Source organism: Myodes glareolus, chromosome 22 (assembly GCF_982192425.1).
Source record: "Myodes glareolus chromosome 22, mMyoGla1.1, whole genome shotgun sequence".
Classification (NCBI taxonomy): Eukaryota; Metazoa; Chordata; class Mammalia; order Rodentia; family Cricetidae; genus Myodes; species Myodes glareolus.
This window is the reverse complement of record NC_142047.1, coordinates 20,135,916-20,159,826: the sequence shown is the minus strand read 5'-3', so window position 1 is coordinate 20,159,826 and position 23,911 is coordinate 20,135,916. Positions and strand designations below refer to the sequence as shown.

General features: G+C 35.7%; 1 protein-coding gene across 12 annotated transcripts in view; it reads right to left on the bottom strand.

The window, feature by feature from the left end:
* Window positions 1–23,911, bottom strand: part of Chd9 (chromodomain helicase DNA binding protein 9) — a 213,960-nt gene that overhangs the window by 45,712 nt on the left and 144,337 nt on the right. For all 12 annotated transcript variants that reach the window (XM_087900364.1, XM_087900367.1, XM_087900368.1 and 9 more), the window contains 10 exons: window positions 22,813–22,934; window positions 19,414–19,657; window positions 14,675–14,851; window positions 11,701–11,844; window positions 11,328–11,583; window positions 10,305–10,515; window positions 8,234–8,429; window positions 5,777–5,944; window positions 5,006–5,185; window positions 1,604–1,714 (listed from right to left, as the gene is read on the bottom strand). In XM_087900364.1, coding sequence (XP_087756490.1) covers window positions 1,604–1,714; window positions 5,006–5,185; window positions 5,777–5,944; window positions 8,234–8,429; window positions 10,305–10,515; window positions 11,328–11,583; window positions 11,701–11,844; window positions 14,675–14,851; window positions 19,414–19,657; window positions 22,813–22,934 — 1,809 coding nt within the window. The remainder of the gene's footprint in view (window positions 1–1,603; window positions 1,715–5,005; window positions 5,186–5,776; window positions 5,945–8,233; window positions 8,430–10,304; window positions 10,516–11,327; window positions 11,584–11,700; window positions 11,845–14,674; window positions 14,852–19,413; window positions 19,658–22,812; window positions 22,935–23,911) is intronic.

The following is a 23,911-nucleotide window of genomic DNA, read 5'->3' as shown; positions in this document are numbered from 1 at the left end:
GGTATTTTCTGGGATTAGTAAAAAAAATTATTAACTTTACAGTAACTTCTGGGAGTTCCATCCCAAGCCCCTGCCATCTATAACCCAAAGAGTATGGGATGTTCTGGTGGAAGTTCCAACCCAAACCCCCTCCCCCATCTCTCTCTAAGCCTTGCTGCATCTCAGAAAGCTCGCCAAATGACGACCCCTACCCCAGAGATGCTCAAGGTCACTTCAACAGGGTATTTAAACTGGCCCCAGAAAACAGACGTGGTTTTTACGGTCTCATTTATCTGTCTCTTCTCTGGGGGTTTGGGAGCATTTTATCCATTAAACCTGGGCTTTTTCTAATTCGGTTTGATTTGGTCTGATTTGGATTGATGTATAAGCAGAGGGCCTTTGGGGATAGAAAATTTTCAATAGCCAAATATATTTTAGACTCAATTTAAACTTCATGATTTGTTTATAAAAACAGATAATTTAATTTGGATTGCTTTCAACTTTAGAATAAATGATGCTGAAGTAAATCTTTTTGAAAACAAATGAACAGGAATTGAGATACTGGTCAAATGTTCTTAATATTTTGAAGAACTAGAAACATAATTACTTCTGTACAGAATAATTATACTAATACATAAAAAGGCAAAGTAGTGTCTCAGTCCCTCATGACCAATTCAGCTTAACTCATTCAATTAACTCCTGTGTTTGCCTCTAATACAGTTACTGTTGATACAAACATCAGTAATATAGTTTCTGCTTAAAAGGAATCCAAAACTTTGGCAGTCAAATAAATATGTAAAAAATAAATACTGTTAAGGATATGTTTTATAATATAAGAAGAGAACAAAAGCTGACTGAAAGTTAAGGTATAAAGAATTTTTCAAGAATTAGAATTTTACAAGGTAGTCAATATCATGACAAGAAAGGAAACAAGGGGCGGGAAATACCATCAGAAACTTAGGAAAGCCCTAGAGCAGAAAAGGATACATAGTAGCAGAGGAAGTCAGGTTCAGAGAGTAAGGGTCCTTGGACAGTGCACTGTACTTAAAGAATACATGTGTAATGATGTGATGGCTTGTTATACAGCAATCTTTGCTAAATTTCTCTGGTATAAAGTTAATATTGTTTTGCTTATCTAATTAACATATTTTAGAGTATTTACATTGAGTACACAGAAATATCCTCTTTGTTTTTTATTAGGAATTTATTTATTTATATATTTTATATATATAAAAGCTCTTTCTGCATGCACTCCTGCATGACAGAAGAAGGAATCTAGTCCCATTTTAGATGGCTATGAGCCACCTCATGGTTGCTGGGAATGAAATCCGCACCTCTTCCACTAATTTTAAAATTAGTATCATAGTGAATTAGGAATGATGCTACATTCCCCTCATTTCTTCTTCATTTATTAATTAGAATTTTTGTAAGAAAGAATTGTCTGTTTTACTTTTTCCTAGTTTTTTTTCTTCTTCATTTTCTTTTTTTCAAACGATCTGTATTTGAATAATGTTTCATGTCTTTTAAGTTCTTGATGAATTTCTATATGACAGAAATGTTAACTTTCATATGTACGTCTGCCACAAATAGTTACCAGTATGATAGCACTTTCATAAATACTTACCCTGCCACTGACGGCATCTATATCTATTTCTGCTTTTTTAGCCCATTTTTGCCAGAAGTTGGGATCATCTAAGGAAATATCTGTCCGGTTTCCAGATGCTACAAAACTTGCCTGAAATATATATCAAGTTGTTAAAATACTTAAGACATTAAAAAGACCTTTGAAAATAAACTATCACCTCATTGCATTTACTGTGCACAAAATTAAAATTTAGCATACATATATATACTAAAGACATGTTCCAATACGGTGGACTTAAATATAAGAGCATTTGTTCAAAGCAAATGTTTTTTAAGCCAACACAGACTATAGTTTAGGAGCAGAAAAAAGTAAGTTACTACTGTGGGTTAATTTGATAGTTCAATAAACAAGGATAATAATTTCTTTTTGGTATGAAATGACATAAGACAGAGGCATACTTTCTAAAATACTATAGGAGAATTAAGAAATTATGGTAGAATTAGCCAGGTGTAGTAGCACATGCCTTTAACTCCCAGCACTCAAGAGGCAGAGGCAGGCTATCTCTGTAAGTTTTAGGCCAGCCTGGTCTACAAAGTGAGTTCCAGGATAGGCAGGGCTAAGTAAGAGAGACCTGTCACAAAGAAACAAACAAACAAAAAACCCCAAAAACAAAAAAGCAGCAGCAGCAGCAGCAACAACAGCAATTATGATAGAATTTAATTTATGGGCTGGCAAAATAGCACTTTGCTCCTCTTTAGAAAATAAGTAATTAAAATTTTAAATTACATATTTGTATTTGTGTGCTGTGTATGCAGAATGTGTATGTGTTTGTGGGCTACAACAGAGTATGCACATGTGGAAGTCAGAGGTCTTTTTTTTTTAAAGTTATTTTTATCTTATGTGCATTGATGCTTTGCCTGCATGTATGTCTGGGTGAAGCTGTCAGGTCTCCTGGGACTGGAGCTACAGACAGCTGTAAGCAACCATGTGGGTGCTGGGAATTGAACCCAGGTCCTCTGGAAGAGCAGCCAGTGTTCCCAAGCTCTAAGTCATCTCTCCAGCCCCCTTCTATTTATTTTGAGATAGGTGCTCTACTTTTACACAGAGTTCACTGATTAGCTAACCAGGTAGCTTCAGGGCTCATCTTGTGCTAAGGGTGCAGATTTGAGTCACTTTTGGCCTGCTTTGTTGTTTGTTTTTGATGCAGTGGATAGGGACCTGAACTCAGGTCCTCATGCTTGGATAACAGGCACTCTAATGACTGAGCAATCGCTCAGACTGTCCTTATATATTAAAGTCAATGTAATGATTAACTCTTCTATATCATTACACATACACACATACACTAAATTTTTAAAGTTTATGTGTTTGTTCATGTATGTATGTGGGTGTGCATAGTACGAGGTATGTATGTGTGGAGGAGGCCAGAGGACAACTTCAAATGAAAGCCTCAGAAACACCACTACCCAATTTCATTTGAGTCATGGTCTCTTCTAGCCTGAAGCTCATGAACAGTCTCAAGGAGTTAGCCAGTAAACCCTAGGGATCTGTTCGCGTGTGTTTCCACCTACCAATGCCAGGTTGACAAGCATGCTTGTGTAATATGGAGAGCAGACTAGGTCCCTGTGCTTACAAGATAAGTACTATATTGATTGGGCCATTCCTCTAGTCAATTTCCTATTTTATTCTGCCTTTATTACACATAATCTTTAGTTTCTAAACTCCTTTTATTCCTAATGGTTTTTCCTGACTAATGGTTACAACTGTTTCAAATTATTACATGCATTCCATTTTACTGAGATGAGAAGAGTACATGGAAAACTGGATATAAGACAGAACAAATGGAAGAAAGGTTATCTATTATAACTGATAGAGTGCAAGTCTAACATGCACAAAGCCCTGGGTTCAAAACCTATCAGATCATAAAACTGACTATGGGTGGTAGTGTATCACTGTGATCATAACACTCTTGAGGTGAAGCAGCAAAATCAGATGCTCAGTGTTATCCTTGGCTACACTGCAAGTTTGAAGCCAGCCTGGGCTACAAGAGAGCCTGTCTCAGAACAAAGCAAAAGAAAACAAAAAGCCACAAGTGGTTACTGATGCTAATTTAGCATGTTGAAAGATGAAAAAGAAACAAAGATACAAATATTTCCAGAAAGCAATATGTGAACACCACTATTAAATTTATAAATTAGGACCCTGTGATGGCTGTTCATGGTCGTCAACTTGAGTACATCTGAAATTAACCAAAACCCAAAAGGCTGGACACATCTGTGAAAAATTTTTTTCTTAATTAAATTCGGAGCTTTGAGGTGGGAAGATCCATCTATTAATCTAGGCCACAACTTCTGCTGGTAGCCTATACAAGGGACAGGAAAGAAGTAAGTGAGCTTTCTCTCTTTCTCTGCCCACTTAAGTCTTGCTCTTGATAGCAAGTCCATTACATCATAGGCATTAGAGTCTACCTATTCTACATTCTGGTATGTATGGAAGACCAGCAGACACATTCAGTCTCATGGACTGAGCAACTACTAGATTTTGGACCTTCCATTCATATGCTGCCACTGTTAGAATAGCTGGTCCACAGGCTCTAAGTGGTGCTAAAAAATTATATATATATATAGTATATTTTTATATAATATATTAATATAACATAATATTAATATTATGTGTGTATGTATGTATGTATGCATGCATGTATGTATGTATGTATGTATGTATGTATGTATGTATATGCTCTGTTACTCTAGGGTCGTGCTTCTCAACCCTCCGAGTGCTATGACCTTTTATTTTGGCTCATCCTCAAGTTGTGGTGACCCCAGTCATAAAATTAGTTCATTGCTACTTTATAACTGTAATTTTGTTACTAAATATCTGATATGCAGGATATCTGACACATAACCCCCAAAAGGTTGAGAACCACTGCTCTAGAGAACCCTGACAGACAGACTCTCACTGTGTGTTTCTGTAAGAAGGAACCAAACTGAAAAAGTTTTGAATAAAATTTCTATTTTGAATAGGAGTCAAATAAATTTTAAGTTCCCAAGACTTCCCTGGGTAACTGACATCACTGACATCCTGGTTAGGAAGTTGAGACAAGAATGGGGGCAAGCAACCCTGCCACACTCAAGTAAACAAACCAATGAAAACAAGATAAGTGTACCACATAGGGAAATATTCCTGGGAAAGTCCCATATCCCTGAATCCTGATTGGCAGAAAATATAACTGTAACTTGGCACAGATGTTTGTGGTTTTCAGGCTTAAAAATGTACTACATTATGCCCGGGGGAGGGAGGCAAGGGGTGCAGTTCACCTCCCAGGTCTGTTTGGTGGCCATGATTGATTGATCAGTAACAGCTTGATTACAATAAATTTTGTTTTCTGCATTTACTTGGTGTATGAGTTGAGTTGTCTCCAAGCAGACCCCATAATATTACCTTAGCAAATGTTGACCCACGTCCTTCTGATTCAATAGTGATAGTTTTTGTTCGACAGAGTAAAATCTGGTCAATATCTTCTTCACAGAACTTAGAACCTTCATCTTCCTCCTCCATAATGGCTCCATATGCACCTCTTCGAAGCAGGTCTTCTATTTCCTTTTTGGAAAGCTGCTGAATCTAAATAGAAAAAAAGATAAATCTAGGAGTTACAGTATTTTAAAGGTCAAAAAATATGAAAACTACTCCTAATGAACACCAAAAACATGCAGTGTCTTATGGACTTGGACCACACGCGAGGAAGAATTCCCTAGAATAATATATTGAAGTTACTATTCTTTGCTGTTTTAAAAATATAAATCACTACCTAACTAAAATGGTTTCAATTAAGTCAATGCCTAAAGGTCAAGCAATTTCCATTTTAGTACTATGATTCTATATTAAGTAAAATATTTAAGACAAAACAACAACAAACAAACCCACAATCCATAATACGTAACAAAACAAAGCCAATGTTAGAAGCTGGTAATTACATTTTTAACAACTGAAAATCTTCCTGAATTCTAGTAAGTTAAGCATGATACAGATGTCCTCAGAAGGTAGTAAACATGCCTGTCTCGGAAAGATTCTTAGGGTCCAGCAGTTGATCTGAAGCTACATACACAGAAGAAAAGGCACTCAAAAGTACCAGCTAAGCATGTCTCCGTGGTGAAGATGACTCTGTGCACTAACCGTGCACAGGACAGTGAGAGTAAGACAAAGTGTACATACACCGCTGACAGCGCTGTCTCTTCCGCTCATGCTCTGTAACACAGCTTTGTCTAGGCCCAGTTTCAAGCTGGCTCGGTCAAACATCTCTCGCTCATACGAGTTACGAGTTACTAATCTGTAGACTTTAACTGCTTTGTTCTGCCCAATTCTGTGACAACGAGCTTGGGCCTAAAGATAATGAAAAGTTACAGATTATTTTTCACAAAATGCATGTGACAGTAAACTATATTCATAAAACAAGAAATCATATTAATAGTTTTTGATATGATGAAAAATAACCCCACAATTGGAAATCAGGTTTTAAAATTGTACTTATAAACCCTTTAAGGGTTATCATGCTTTTAAGTTCAGTTAGATCAATCAGGATAGTTATTTGTCTGTGTGTATGTTATTTGGGCAAGTGTGTGCCAAAGCACAAGGATAAAGGTCAGAGGTAACTTTTGGGAGTTGGTTTACCTACTATGTGGGTCCTGGAGATTAAATCAGGCTGCTAAGCTTGGAAGCAAGAACCTTTATTCACTGAGCCATCTTGCCAGCTTCGATTTTTGTATTTTAATGGGGACGTTATTTGGCAACCCTTATTAGAAATCCAAAGTCATAGCTGAGTGTGGCAGTTCACACCTGTACTCTCTGCCTTTGGGAGGTCAGTCTGGGCTACATAGTGAGCTTAAATCAGCCTGACCACAGTAGGACAAACACTACCCTCACCTCATCCCCACCACGGCCAAAACAAAAAACAAAACAAAACAAAACAAAACAAATCCCAAACAAATTCAAACTAAACAAAAAATCATGCTGGGTATAATTAAGATTACCATGAATAATAAACACAAATTTCACTTACAACTCACTTACAATTTGTCTTATTTCTCATTTCTTCCTAAATATGTATCATCTGCAAATTTTGAGCCTTTCTAATCACTTTTTTTTTTTTTGAAACAGGCTTTCTCTGTAGTTTTGGAGCCTGTCCTGGAACTTGCTGTGTAGACCAGGCTGGCCTCAAACTCACAGAAGCCTGCCTTCCTCTACCTCCCAAGCGCTAGGGTTAAAGGTAGGTATGTGCTACCACACCCAGCCTCTGAACAGTCTTTTATTTCTTTTTAATTTTTTATTTTTCTCTCTAATTGTGCCAATAGTTTGTTTATGGGCATAACCTCTGAACAAACTTAATATTTTTTATTTTATTTATTTTATGTAAGTTTTTGCCTGCATGTATATATATGTACCATGTACATGCTCAGAACTCTCAGATGCCAGAAGAGAGCATCAGCTCTCTTGGACTACTACAGAAAACTATAAACCACAACAAAGATGATAGGAATTAAACACAGGTCCTCTGCAAAAACAGCCAGTGATCTTAACTACTGAGCTATCCCCCACCTCCAATCACAGTTAACATTCGGTTCTAGGAAGTCCACAGAAAGCTTAACTTTCAAGCCCTCATTATCTACAGCGTTTTGAACACGGATTTATTATGGCCCAATTCACATATACTGTATGATGCTTAGATTACATTAGCACAAACGTACCTTATGTAAAAGGAAACGAAACTGTGACATTTTAATTTTATCATGAGTAAGCTACAGTTAGAAGTAGAGCTTAAGTTTCTTACCTGTGTTGGGGAGGCAGTGAGGGAATTCAGGCCTAGGACATCACCTTTAATGAGGAACCATTTTTCCACTGAGCTAGGTGACTATGACCCATACTTTATTTTTGCCCTATATATTATTTTATTGTTTTGTTTTGTTTCTAAAGTTTTTTGAGACTGTGTTTCTGTATAGCCCTGGCTGCCCTAGAACTCACTTCTGTAGACCAGACTGGTCTCAAACTCAGACATACGCCTTCCTCTGCCTCCCGAGTGCTGGGATTAAAGGTGTGTAACACCACGTGGTTTTTCTTTTTGAGGCAGTTCTCACTATTTAGGCTTGGCTGGCCTGGAGCTGATTATATACACCAAGGTAACCTCAAATTCAGAGATTTGCCTGCCTTTGTCTCTGGAGTGTTGGGATTACATCATGCCTAACTTACCCCCATACTTTAAAGGACACAAATATTATGTTCAATTATTAATATATTTTCATAAGCCAATAAGAAACACTAAGAAGTATATTTTATTATCACTAAGCGATAACTAAAATAATTTCACTATATACTGCTGTTTCTTAAAGAAACACATTAGCCCGGTGGTGGTGGTGGCGCACGCCTTTAATCCCAGCACTTGGGAGGCAGAGGCAGGCGGATCTCTGTGAGTCGAGGCCAGCCTGGTCTACAAGAGCTAGTTCCAGGATAGGCTCCAAAGCTACAGAGAAACCCTGTCTTGAAGAAACCAAAAAAGAAAAAGAAAAAAAGAAACACATGTTACTCTGTCTATATAAAAACAAAAGATGACAATCACTAGGAAAAGTAGTATGAATTCTTTCAAAAATTACATTCCTACTTAATCAAGAAATTTAGTACCTGGAGGTCATTTTGAGGATTCCAATCAGAATCAAAAATTATGCATGTATCAGCTGCAGTTAAGTTGATGCCCAGACCACCAGCTCGGGTACACAGGAGAAAAACAAATCGATCTGAATCAGGTTTACTAAATCGATCTATAGCTGCTTGTCGAAGATTTCCTCTGACTCTTCCATCAATTCGCTCATATAAATATCTATTTAAGTGAAAAGCAGAAAGTTTAAATGTTGAAAATAGTGAAAATGAAGATATGGTCTATCAACGGCAAAGTCAGCGTCCCTGTACCACGCTATGATTCTGCTATAAATTTAAGAAACAGCATCATAAAAAATACTTTCTACATTTGAAACACAAGGAAGCATAAGGATGCTCTGATAGAACTTCACAAGAAGCTGTAAATGGTCCCCGTGGCATCCTCTCAGCTGACACAGCATGTCTGTGGAGGACAAGCTAGAATGCTGTACAAATCTGTACAGTCATTACACCAAGCAATAATTTTAAAATCTGCTATCCTTCCCTACTTAACATTCAATTTTTAAAAAACAACTTATTTTTATTTCATGTGCATTAGTATTTTGCCTACATATACTCAGATCTTGGAGTTGCAGACAGTTGTAAGCTACCATGTGGATGCTGGAACCCAAACACAGGTCCTCTGTAAGAGCCAGTGCTCTCAACCATTGAGCCATCTCTCCAGCCCCTAACATTCAATTTTTTACTGCAAGACATCAAACACACATCATTTCAGAAGCTATCACAGAAGTTTAAATAGTATTCACTTGCCATACCTTCTTTGGTTCTTTCTACATATTTCTTAGATTTTTTTAGTACAAAACAGAGCATAATTTCTAATGTTACTTGTAGTTTAAAAAACAAAAACAAAACCCTAGGGTTTTCAATAAAATTCATCATTTGACATATTTGAAATCTGTTTGCACAGATTTATCTCCTCATAAGTTCTTTATACAAGGCAATCAAGAAAACATCATTATGAGGGGCTAGAGAGATGGCCCTGTGGTTAAGTGATCTTGTTACTTTTTGAGAAGACTGAGGTTCAATTCTCAGCAATCACACCCACATCAGGTGGCTCACAATAGCCTCTACTTCCAGTGCCTGGTATCTGACTCCCTCTGGCCTACTTGGGCACCTGCACACATGTGGTACACAAACTCACACAGATACAGACATATACACATGAATAATAAATAAATATTCCAAGAAAAGAAAACTGAAAGATTTTTTTAAGGGCTATATTGTGATACAATGAACTTCTATGATATAAAATTGAGAGCAATACACATTTTAGTATGAGTTCACAGAAGTGGAAATACTGCTCAGATATGCAAGGTCTCAGGTTTAAACCACAGTACTACAAAGGAGAAAAAAAGAGTCATAATGGAGCTTAGAAGATTTTCTCAGTTGGAAAAGTGCTTGGTAAGCACATCTGAGGACTTGAGCTTTGATTCCCCAGTATCCTAGTAAAAGTGATATTCAGGAACAGTCGGATGTATCTGTGATCAGGGCTAGGAGGAGGAGATAGGAGGATCCTTGGGCTCACAAGCCAGTAATTTTAGACAATCAGTAAGCTCCAGGTATCAACACACACACACACACACACACCACATATATAATATGCATCATACACTGCACAAAGTAACTAGCAATTAAAATAAACTACATAATCATATAACATGAAAAAATATAAACCTTTACTAAGGTAAAGTTATAAAAATCATACTAAAATCAACAGTTAAAATTTCTGATTTCCTTTTGTAATATGTTGATATGAGATTGAATTTTTAACAGTCTCATAAAATATCCTAAGTGTGTTTTATTTACTTATATAAATATTGACTAAGTTAATTCAATATTGTATCATTGTCACGAACCAAAACCGGAAATGGAATAACAAATTCATATTAAATAAGCCATAAAAGATAAAAATATAACCACATTTTATAAAGCATAAGAACAATTTACAAGTTCTAATTATACCAACAAAATAAAACAGAAATAAAAACATTACACTAAAGTTTATGAATCAGGTGAAATAAACAATATAGTTTCGTACCTTTTATGAATGAGATAGTCTTCCAGGATGTCAAGGCAGCGTACCATCTGAGAGAAGATAAGTACTTTATGGCCTCCTGCTTTCATTTTGGGCAGTAACTTATCAATGAGGACCAATTTACCAGCAGACTGGATCATTGCTTGCAGATGAAAATCAGAAGCAGATGGATTGTATGTATCTCGAAATTCTCCTAGTATTTTCTCCTCAGCACCTATAAAAGAAAGATGGCATAATACGAGAAATGAAAAAATTTCAGGTGATTTCCAGCTGGTTTAAATGAGAACTGGTGCTCTTCTGTACTTTTGTAATATACAACATTATAGTGGCAATTATATTGTTTTTAATAGAATTATTTAAATTTGTGTCAAACCTCCCACAATATAACATTGTTAATTTCACTGAAGATATAGAGAATATCTTAGGAATCTTTTCAAGTCTTTATATAGATTTTTGTTTGCTGAATAGTAAATAAGCGTGCCTAGGAAAGACTGAATAAAACCATGGGCCTGCAGGGTGCGGTGGCTCATGGAAACCTGAAGCAAAAGGACTGCTTGTGCATTTGTCCCAGAAAGACCTAACCTCCTACCCGACCCCAAATCACCCCACAACTAAACCAAACAAGAAAACCTCACAAAGTCAAAATAAAGCAAAAGAACTTCGGTCCTAACCCAAGAAAATAAATGCACACACTTTTAAACATGCATGTATATAACGAAATATACATAGACACACATACTCACACACTTTTTTTTGGGAGGGGGTTTGAGACAGGATTTATCTACATAGCCCAAGTTGTCCTGGAACTCTAAGGAATTCTCTAAGATAAACTGAATTCTTAATCTTGTGACATGCGCTCAAAATAAACTACAGCAAGTCACACTGCCTCTGACAACCAGACACTTGCGAGCCCTCAGAACAGCGTAAGAAAGTGATAACAGGGCAGCTGCAAATGGGGTGCTTTGCTTCTTTATTGACTGCTCTTTGTTGCAAAGGAATATGTCTGTTGCAATTCCTTTTAGATACCTTTGATAAGATATGGATGATTACAGCATTTCCTGAGCTCCATCATGGTGTTGACTAAGTTAGGTACATTAGTTTGTCCAGCTCCTTTGGACAAAAAGGAGAAGTTCTTCTCTAAAATAGCCCTATAGTATTTCTTTTGAATGTTGGTAAGCTCTACTTCAATAATTGTCTCTTCCTTAGGTGCCAATTTCTTTTCCACATCTTCTTTTAATCGTCTCAGCATCATTGGTTTAAGAATAGCCTGGAGTTTTTGTACCTGAGTAAAAGCATGATACAAATTATAAAATACCAGTATATAGTCAATTATCCATAGAAAGTAATTATAATAAAGGATTTGATGTGCTTATTTAAAAAAAAAAACACAATAGAATACCTGTTCCTCTGTTTTCAGATCTCCAAATTCTTGCATAAATGTTGTTTCAGAAGGAAACCTTAAGGGTTCAAGAAAGTGAAGAAGGCTGAACAGTTCTTCAACTGTATTTTGGAGAGGAGTGCCGGTCAAGAGCACCTTGTGCTCCTACAGAAAATAAGAACAATTGAATAAACAGCTTAGAACTAAAATTAGATGGAAACTGATACAGGTTATCACATGTTCACTGAAACACTAGTAAGTAGTTTCTGACTATAACATTCACAAATTGATTACAATGCAACAATTTCCTCAAAATATTCAGCAAAATAACACAATCAATTAAACTCTTTGTCAATCTTGCAATTTATCACTATCTATGTTATTTTTTCCTACTTATGCCTATAAAAATTCTAAACATTTGAAGAATCATATTTTAGGTGTTTTTAAGAACAAAAAGTTTCTAATCTACATGGGAAATAGAAAAAGACAAGATCTCCTGAGTAAATGGGGAGTGTGGGGATCACGGGAGAGGGCAGAAGGGAAATGGAGGAGGAAGGGAGAGGAGTGGAGAAAAATATATAACTCAATAAAAACAGTAAAAAATTAAAAATAAATTGCAAAAAAAGAAATTAAAATAAAAGAACAAAAAGTTTGTCTCTGTACTTGACATCAATGTGAGAACAGGATCAAAGGAAGTTCATTTTTATAATTTAGATATGGATATTCAACTCGTCACAGAAAATTTGTTGAATTACTGAAGTTTTATAATCCAAATAAGTAAATGGCTGACTGGGTTATGCTTTCAACTATAGAACTCCATCAAATTTTAAGGGAAAATAAGAATATTTTAATAACATAATAATTTAAATTTTGATTTGATAATAATTTTAAATTCCATATGTATATATTCATATCTCAAAATAAATATCTAATAATAATAGGTCTCAAAAGGCAGACCAATTTTACATTTTATAAAAATGTAACTATCAGAATGAAGAGTTGAACTTCATGTCCTTATACATAAGGGAAAAATATAGCACATTAATTTTTACTGTATGTGATTTCTGCTCACTTAAGCATTGACGTACTAATATGTGACAGTAATTAAAAATAAAAATATTTCAAACATTTGCATTTAAAAGAAGCAAACATGCAATAGAGAACCTCTATTATTCATTATAACAAATGCCATGAACATGTAACAGTAGTACGCTGGGGCTGGTGAGAGGACTCAGGTGTGACAGAGTTTGTAGTCAAGCTTGTCGGCCTGAGTGTGATCCCCAGCATCCCTCACAGTGGAACTCCATGTTGTCCTCTGACTCTGTGTACGCCATGAAGAAAAATAGGCTTGAGTTTTTATTTATCGTAAATGATAGGAAAAATTTGGTGAAATGCTTCTTTTTAAATTATTTCTTTTATTTTTTGAGATTAAACACCATTTCTCCACTCCCTTTCCTCTCTTCAAATCCTACCACATGCCTACCATGCTCTATCTTGCTCAGTCTGCACAATGCTACTAGTGTGCACGTTTTCAGAGCTGACCATTGGTACTGGATAACCAACTGCTACGTTCTTCCCTGGAGGAGACTGTTTCTTCTCCCTGAGCAATCCTTAGTTGCCTGTAGTTCTTTGTGTGAGGTCGAGGCCTAGGGTCCTTCCCCATCCATTTGCTTAGCTCATGTTAAGGTAGTCATGTTGGTATGGCTTTATCAGTGTAGATTCTGACGTTGTTAGGAGAAACAGTTTAACAGCAAACTCCCTGTTCCTCTGGCTCTTACAATTTTTTCAACACCCGCCCCCTCCACAATGATCCCAAAGCCTCAGATTCAGGAGTTCTATTGTAGATGTATCTCTGGGGCTTGGTTCCAAAACACTGCATTTTGATTGGTTGTGGTTTTCTGTAAAGGTTTCCATCTCTCGCAAAGAGAAGTTTCCTTGATGTGGTGTAAGAAACAGCTTTTTAATTAAGGAATTTAAGGTTTCAAATTTTGTTGCCTTATTTTTTTTCCAATAGTACATATCTACACATTTTCTTCTTTTCATTTTTATTTTATGTGTGGTGTTTTACCTGAATGTAGGTGTGCCACATGTAGGCCTGCTGCTACAAAGGCTAGAATAGGATGTAGGATGCCCTAGAGCTGGAGTTACTGATGGTTGTGAGGCCATGTAGATGCTGTTAACTGAACCCGGATCCTCTGTAAGAGTAACAAGTGCTCTTAACTGTTGAAACATATTCCCAGGCCCTCTTTTAATTTTATAATTAAATTTAAAATTAAATCTGATCTTAGAAAGTGGTATAGTTGGTGTGCTCTCCCCGAGGATCTAGGTTCCAGCATCCAAATGGTAGCTCACAACTGTCTGTAACTCCAAAATCTGACACTTCACACATACAGGAAGGCAAAACACCAATGCAAATAAAATAAAAATAAATTATTAAGGGCTGGAGAGATGGCTCAGTGATTAAGAAAACTGGCTGCTCTTCCAGAGGTCCTGAGTCCAATTCCCAACAACCACACGGTGGCTAACAATCATCTATAGTGGGGTCTGATGCCCTTTCCAGGCAAAAGTTCAAGAGAGCACACATATACATAAAATAAATAAGTCTTTTAAAAAAAAGAAAGTGGTAGTACGGCTTTATAACATGTTAATTAATGTTAAATAAAGAAAATATCTAAATTTGCAACATAAGATTAAAAATAGCAATTCTATGCCAAGTGGCGGCAGCACATGCCATTAATCCCAGAACTTAGAAGGCAGAGGCAGGTGGATCTTTGTGAGTTCAAGGCTAGTCTGGTCTACACAGTGAGTTCCAGAATAGCCAGAATGACACAGAGAAACTCTGTTTAGAAAACCAAAAGTGAAAAAAAAAAACAAAAAAAACCCCCAAAATCCCACAATTCTATAAAATTTGAAAATGATATTTTAGCACTAGTTTTAAATCTTCATGTTCCTTCTAATTAGTAATCAAGTCAAAATGATACTTTGAGTTACTTACCAGATTCATGAGTTTTAGACCCTCCAGGAGTTTACAATTTTTATTTTTTAACCTGTGCGCTTCATCAATAATCACACACCGCCATTCAATTGCATTAAGTTCTCCACAGCCCCCAAGAATCATTTCAAAGGTAGTGATGATGGCTTGGAATCGGTAAGCTCCTCGAATGATACGCCCCTAGAAATTACCAAATACAATAAATACACTGGTGGGGTGTCTTAATTTCACTTTTGTTTCCTATTAAATGGCATAAAATATATTAATAACATTTTTACAAACTACTTTTCATTGACATTTTTATATGTGAAGACACTTAAGAGTTTCATTATTTAAAATATATTAGATAGCTGTTTAATAACATTGTCAAAACCCATAATTATGGGGCTGGAAGACAAGCTCAGTCAATGAGCACTTGCTCTACAAGCTTGAAAACATCAGTTCAATTTCTAGTACCTATGTAAAAAGTCAGCTCAGTGAGCTCAGTGTGGCTTCACCACACAGGGTAGTCAGGAAGAGGATGGGGGCAGAAGTCCAAGGATTCTAGCCTAATTGAGATCCGGGACAAAGAGAAACCCTATCTCCAAGGGTGGATAGAGTTCCTGAGGATGACACCCAAGGTTATGCTCCAGTTTTCATATGCCATGTACTTACACACATACACACGTACACACACACACACGTTGTAGGATAATCTTTTTGTACACTGTGTGAAGATGTGTCTGCTTTATGTCACCTGCCTAAGGTGACATAATCTTCTGACTGGTTTCATAAAGAGTTGTATGGCCGCAGGAGATGATAGGCAGGACTTCCAGAGAGAGAGAGAGACTCAGGGGAAGAATCAGAGAGGCTGAGATTTGTCAACGAGACACGGAGGAAGTCTGATGTACAGTATGGAGGAGAGGTAATGAGTCATGTGACAGAACACAGATTAATATAAATGGGTTAATTTAAGTTATAAGTGCTAATTGGGAACAAGTCTAAGCTAAGGCCAAGCTGTCATAATTAACAGTAAGTCTCCATGTCATTATTTGAGAGATGGCAGCCCAAAGAAAGACCTATTACATACACACAGCATGCCTACATATGTGTATTATTTAAACATATAACCAAGTAAGTATATTCCAGTAAAATGTCTCAAGAAAAGAATTGAGGCCAGAATCTGGGTTGTGATGGTGCATGTCTTTGATTTAAGCACTCAGGAGGCAGAGGCAGGCAGATCATGAGTGGACATCACCTGGGTTTAGAGTGAGTTCAAGGACAGCTAGGGCTACACAAAGAAATTCTGTCCGGAAAAACAAAGAATTTGAGGCCAGGTGTGGTGGCATACATCTTCAATCCCAGGATGGAGAAGACAGAGGCAAGCTATCTTCTGTGGGTTAGTAGCCAGCCTGGTCTACATGAGTCTCAGATAATCCAGGGTTCCATAGAAATACTGTCTCAGGGGTAAGGAGGGGTGAAGAGAGACTAATTCAACTTAAAACTGAGCATTATAAAATCTGGCCAAGGAGATTTCAGTTTTAAAGTTTAGTGTTTACACCTATGAATTCACATTTACAAAGCCAAACAAATAATGAATACCATAATAGCCATTTAAATAATTTATTCAGATAATATTTATTATCTATGTACTAGTCTTGTTCTAATTTCTGGAGATATAAGGTAAGTAAAATAAAGTATTATCCAAGTGGAACCTACATGGTTCTAATATAGGACACTCCTAGTAAGAAAAGCAGTAAGCATTGTGACGTAGAACAAGGGTATGCAATAAGAGTATGATCACTGCAACCTTACACATGATAACTGAGAGATGATACATAAGCCAAGACCTGTGTTGGTATCTAGAAGTCTGGCAGAGAATGCATCCCTGGTAAAAGCAGCCAGCACAAAGGGCCTAAAGTATCCATGGAAATATTCAGATGACAGCAAGAAGGACAGGGTTGCTGAAAGTGTGAAGGGAAGTGAGGGCGTAGGGCAGATGCCAAAGCATCTGGAAACTGACAGGAAGGCCTTATTCACAACAAGAAGCTACTAAGCGGATCTGATGAGAACAGGGGTTTGGAACTGATGAGAATAGGAGTTTGTGGCTACTGAAGTGAAAGGGTCTGAAGATGTCAAGGGCAGGGTCACAGGAACCAGTCAAATAAGTGTTGTTAGAAGTGGCAGGTCTGACGAATCTTGAAGGAAGTAGCAATACTCTCTTAAGATACAAGTGTGGAATGAGACGTGGAGAAAACTCAAAACTTTAGAGCAGTGGTTCTCAACCCACGAGGGTTACATATCAGATATCCTGCACATCATATGTTTACTTTATAATTCATAAGAGTAACAAAATTAAGTTATGAAGTATCACCAAAATAATTTTATGGTTGAGGTTCACAAGAAAATGAGGAACTATATTAAAGGGTTGCAGCATTAGGAAGGTTGAGAACCACTGATCTAAGGATTTGGCTTGAACAGCTCGATTGTAGAGCTGTTCACTAGCATTAGGAAGGTAATGATTGTGGTTCTGTACAAGATAAGTTTGAAATATGCATAAGTTATATGCAAGTGGAGATGTTAACTAGGGTACTATAAAATAGCACCAAGTCTAAGAATCTAATAATCCTAAGAGAAAGTTAGACACAAACTCTTAGGTATTAAAAGAAGGAAAAGTTAAGAATTGGTCTGTTTGTAGTTTATCTCATGCTGATCACACTGTCCACTACTAACTTAGACAACAGCTCCAGTAGAGTATTTCTACCACAGGTACAAAGTACAAACTCATGGCATTTACAAGGCTATGAGAACAGGATATATATTATAAACAGGGCTCTTGGGTCTGATTAATAACAGTTTTGCTATGTTCTTCTACTGTAAGCCACATAATTCCTTTATGACTCATTTCATTCAAGGATGAAGTTAATTTAATAAAATCTATTTTACAAGGTTGCAATGATAAAGATTAAGTAAAAGAATATATGCAACTGGTTCAAAAATCACTTGGCACACAGGAAATAGTTGTTTATAGATATTATTTCCTTATGTTACTCTTTCCCAAGTAAAATATTTAACAAGGCTTTGTGAGTACTACAGTTCTTAAGCCATTCAAAAAATTAAAAATAGAAATATTCAATTAATTTATTAAAATATATTCAAGAGATTTAACTCTAAGAGTTGTATCTGTATGTATTATAGTACAGGTATATTTTGTTCATTATGAGTCACTTTGAAATTATAAGTTTCTTCAGCTAATATTTGTAAACTTTAACATAATCATAAAATATAATGTTTGATATATAGCATTCAGTTTATAATACATCAAGAATCTCTTGGCTTTCGACTATATACTAAACTTTGGTATCTGTATTAAAGGTACAGCTTAGACCAAAACAAAAACAAAAACAAAAACAAAACCTCTTAATGAGTCACGATTTTAGCTGTTTTCTTAAAAGTGAGTTCAGAAGGTAGGTATGGGAGCAGATGCCCGATGCCTGGAATTCCAGGACTTGGATTAGAAGCTAATGTGGAAAGAGTCCCATGAGTTTAAGGATAGCCTGGCCATACAGCAAGACTCATAAAAATTATCATATCTCATAAAATAATGATAATTAAATTTTAAAAGGTATATAATTATTTTTATGATGTTGAAGAGCTTTGTAATTCTGCATTTGTTAGATAAGGGATAATATATTATGTAAGGGAATCAAACTAGAATCCATACTGTAAAAGTGCAAAGGAGGTAGTTTTTGACATGGCTGAGAAAAAAAATGATTGTATTTCATACACAATGAACTTCATACACAATTTCAAGCACATGAAATAGTTTCAACTCTGTAAGCAGGAGGGAAAGTGATGTTATGCAAACAAATCTGGCTATGTCACTCATTTTCAGCAGGAAATATAACAGAAAATCAGTTATAATCGGAAGCAAAAGCACAGGTTATGCACATTAGCTTACTTTAATTTGTACTGCCATCATATGGTCAAACTGCATAGTAATTATCTTAGAACAAAGCAATGAATGAAAGGAAGTATATTTAGAAGCTACTTAGGTAGCCAGTCACACTTGTTCTAATTAAAAAGTATATTCGGTCTCAATCGAGTTTATTGATTTTTCTTTTTATTTCTGAATAAAGTCAGAAAAATTCATATTAACATTCAAGAGCACAACTTGGAATTCTATGTCTTCCAGGGTGTCCTGTCTCTGTCTCCTGTGATCAGAGGGAATCATACATGCTAGGCAGTCAGAAGGAATCATAAAAGCTAGACAGGTGCTTTACTGCAGAGAGTCACCTGTCAGGCTACAAACTAAATTTAAGAACTCTAAAATATAAATATATTGAACATGAAAAATAACCTTAGTCTCACATCAATACGAATTTAAAGTCATCATAATCACCAAAAAGTAAGCATTTAAAGAAAGGGTAGTGGAGGAACAAGAGGGTGATCAAAGACAGTTATATAAAAAAAAGTATATTTAAATAGTTAGAAAAATAAATTATTGTAGTTAAAAAAATTATAGGCAATAATTAATTTATACATTTGTATAAATCAATACTATGTTATAGTGAACTAGAAACAGTAAACTGACTTTAATCATTACTTTTAAGCTACTAAATTTATCACAATATAAATATGAATGAGCTTAATATAAAAGTATGAGATTAAAATCTATAGCAAATTGTAAATTGTTATCATATAATATTATCTCATTCATCTGTGGTCTTTTAAAAAAATAAACAAAATCAGTAATAACACACCTGTGAATCCCTGAAGTACATCTCATATTGCTGTATCATCTGTCTGCTAATCAAGCTCCCGTGATAAACCACAACATTGATATCAGTCCACGTACGGAATTCTCTTTCCCAGTTTGCAATGGTAGAAAGTGGTGCGATAATCAGGAAAGGTCCTCTTATACCAGTCAGAAGGATTTCGTAGAGGAATGTAATTGACTGAATGGTTTTGCCAAGACCCATTTCATCTGCTAAAATGCAGTTTCGTCTGAAATAAATAAATGTATTACCCATGCATACACACACTGGGCTTTTCTGAATACTATTGTTTTTAAAGATAAATATTTAATAAGAAGAAAACAATGAAAATACTTTCATTTATAAAAACATAAAAAGTTGCTAATGCAGAGTAAGGTAAAGATTACACTTTTATTATAATCCTATAAAGGAACATTAAAGATTTTTAGAGCTTCAACTAAAGATATTGCCCAGTAAGTGTTTGATGTTAAGAGTGAAAAGACAAGAGCAAGGCATGTCAAATATTCAGGAAGTATTTATTAAACACCTGCTGCTATCTCAGGACGTATGAGAAAATGGGATAGAAAAGAAAGAGAACACGTTCTCTGCCTTCTAGGGGCTTGTATCTATTGGAGAAGCAGACATGAAATATGCATAAATAAGTAGCCATACAAGCTGCTACTGCAGAAGAATAAACTTAGCACTGGCTGTCGTCAGCGGCTTCACGTGAGAAGAGCCTACAGAGCTTGGAAAACAAGCAAACAAACAGGTACCGGGTCTTTTCTCCATACACTCCGATTCAGTGTGTATGGAATAAGATCTAAACAGTTGCAATTTCTAAAATAAATTCCACAGACGGTTTTGCTCTGTGGCCAGTGATGAATATAAATAGTAAATGTTCTTATAGAAAATCAGAGGGATATGACAATAAATAATAATCTGGCTAGAACAAAGGAGAAAGCTTCAGCTAACTTTTGATAAAAATTTTCAAAGAACAAAGCAAAGGGTCAAAAGTTAAAACAAAAGTTCGAATCAGGGGACCAAAAGTTGCTTAATACGAACAACAAGGGAAAGGAGAAGGGAGGAGAGATTAGTGAGATAAGTAAGAGCCATGCATAGAAGATATTAGATATCATTTTATTATGCAAAGAGAGGCACTGAAAATCTCTTAAAAATACAACAAAATTAAGTTTGTATTGTAAGTTCTACTCCAGTGCTATGGCAGATAGTAAAGTACTAGACATTTGGGCCTACTTGGCAAGATACAGGGAAGAAAGTTCAGGCACAGGGACTTTGTACTTAAGTGGTTAAGGCAGAAGATGCCAAAGCTATGATGGTTTGGCCCTATTCACCAACTATACGTATGAGGTAACAATCAGACTTGAGTTTAGGTGAGTCAATAATTGCACTATATTAACCATATAGAAAAATTGGAAAAGAATCTATTATATACCTAGTGAAACTACTTAATCATGTTCAGACAGTTAAAGATAAAAAATATGGAATCATAGCTCAAGGCCTTAGAGATAAAGTTATAGAGTCATTAAAATATTGGCTAGTCTAAAAGGAGAGTGCGTAGCGTGTCTGTTGAGATGGTTAAGGGAGAAAAAAATAAGGAATCTGAAAAATTAATTAAAGATTAAATCTAGGGCATGGTGTGGGGGGGAAATCAACAGTTAAAACATAGAAGAGGAACCTGTTTAGCAATGTGTTGAAATAATCACAGAGATGCTAATGATCTTGGAGTCATACTGAAGAAGGTGGGGGAAATAAGAATGGGAAGAAAGTTTAATGGAAGAAATGGCAACTTGTATATATTTAACACAGGAGAGATGAACTGAAGGCTAAGAACATTCTATTAGTTAGGAAATAAGAAATTTCAGAGAAGAACAGAAACAAAATCCACAGCTGGATAGAGAAATACATGCCTGTAATCCCAATGCTACTAATACAGGACTATCATGAGGACACTAGCACGGTCTACACAGTGAGTTCTAGACCAACACAGGCTATCGAGTGAAACAGAGAAATAAAATCCAGGCTGGTGCAGATTAAAACGAAAATTGGGAATGAGGAAATGAATGGGGAGCTCTAGTTTTGCATAGAAGTTACAAAGGGGGTTGAAGTAGTTAGTGGGGAGAGCCGAGACAAAGGATTTAGTTTTCTATTTCATTTTTATAAATAAATACCAAAATCATTCATAGATTTAGACAAACAAGTCTTCCAGCATAGCTTGAAGATATGAAAGAGAAGGAGAGCTTACTGAAGACTGGACACGAGGCAGCCTGAAGAGTGGAGGTAGCATGATTTAATCGTGCTTGTGACACACGAGGTTAGAGCTATGAATGGCTACACTTAGAGAAGTGCTGGAAGGACTGGACATGAAAATAGGCAAGAATTTGAGAATTCAAAGCCTACTGTCTCTGGTTTCTTTATGAAGCACTCATATACCAAGAGTGACCAGAACAGAGAATGGAAGGGTAGAGGGAAAAGGTGAAAGGTTAAACCGGGCAATATAAAAAGTACAAAGTGTTACTAATGAGTGAGGAAAACTTTAAAAATGCAGTATTATTTTACCTGGAAGCTTCTCTTGAAGGAAATAATGATTAATATTTAGAAAGCACAAATCAGAAAAGAGAACACTGCATGGGCAAGTAGGGCATTCTCATGCCACCTAACCGAACCACGTAACTCAACATAAATAGTGAAACAACTCCAAAGAAAGGTGAGAATTAAAACAGGGAAAATGCATTTCCAAACAAGAACCATTAAATTGTTGCTCTCGTGTCTAGTGGCAGAAACTTCATTGGTAGTCTACACACAGTACTATGCTTAACACTTCATTCTCATTTATGGTATTATCTTTTAGTCCCTTTGGAATTATCTTCTTACCTCAATAAATTACTTGAGATTTGTTTTATAAAGCATTTTTAACAACTCAGAAAATGAACAATAGCCAAGGGACATTAACTGGAATGTTCCCATAATTTTATAGTCACTCATTAACTGCTTACAGTCTATGTCATTTGAGGTTTAAATTAAATATTAGCACTCTATATAATTTCTAATGTCTTAACATATAGTTCACTCTACAGATACAATCACTGACATAAATTGTATGTTGAAAAGCTAAAATAACGAATAGTTTGAGACTATTATAAAGTTATTTCAAATTTAAATTTTAATCAACAAATATGTGGGTGTATATACTTAAAGGACGCAACATTAAGACTGGCATTCAAAATCATAATCTACATTATTTTTCTGAGATATGTTCATTATTAAATAATAAAGACTTTCCAACACAAAAACAGCACAGCAACATAAGTACTTATTTTAATTAACACATTTTGGCATATACAAAAAATGGAATATACTAAAATCTTCTTACGATATGCTACATACCTATTATACCAATTGAACAAAAGCCAGTTGAGTCCTTCTAGTTGATATTCCCTGAGTTGATTACCATTTTTATAGTCCCTGGATTGATCTATTTTCTTCCAAATATTAGAGGGAGGACGATCCTTTGTGAACAAAAATAAAATGAATGATGCATTTCAGATGTTTATCTTCCACACAACTTACTCATGGCAAGAAACCTTGCTTTTAAAAGAACCTAGAAGCCAAAGCATACAGTATATGATGAAACTTTACCTAATATTTAAACATCAAATTAATTCTACTCAGAGGCTTCCAGAAAATAGAACAGTGAGGCACACCCTGAAATTCATGCTGTGAAGTTTTGATGCTAAAATCAGGTGACATTACCTGAAAAGGAACTATGTACCAATATTCTTCAAGAACAGACATTTAAATTCTTAGCAGAATTTTCACTAAATGGACAAGTTTAGAGAGTGCAGTGCATTAAAACTAGAGTTTTTACAAGAACTAGCCAAGAAGATTTAAAGTATTAAATCAAATAGATTAAGAAAACAAAAGGAAATAAAGAGAATTTTAGTAGATACAGAAAAAGACACCTAAATAGGGAAATGTTCTTTTGTAACAAGAAATATTATCAACACTGTATTATAGGCTCAAGTATAATTAATCAAGGAAAAGAAAAACGCCATTAAGGTGGGAATTACAGAACATTAATTAGCTGGCCTACGACAGTTCTGTGACTATTTCGAAGTCAAGTAAGAGCTCTCCACAATGCTTCACTGCCAAGCTCCCTCAGACACCAAGTGTGTGAGCAGAGGGTGAGGAAGAATGCAGACAGAGAAGAATGTGTAGCACTCCAGAGCAGTAGCATACCTTAGCAATAATGGAATATATGCAGTAGTCCAGCCCCAGTTTTACCATTTATAATACAGAACTAGCACAGTTAATCCAATTAACCCATGCAATGAAAACATTTTAGGTTCTTAAAAGGAAATAAGTTGTATAGTTGTGAGTAACAACTGGCTTAGAGAAAAATAATGAAAAGGTAGGTTTGATTTGAATTTTTGTTTAATGGAGAATTAAGAATATTAGAGATGGAATTGAGAGTAAAGTGTATATA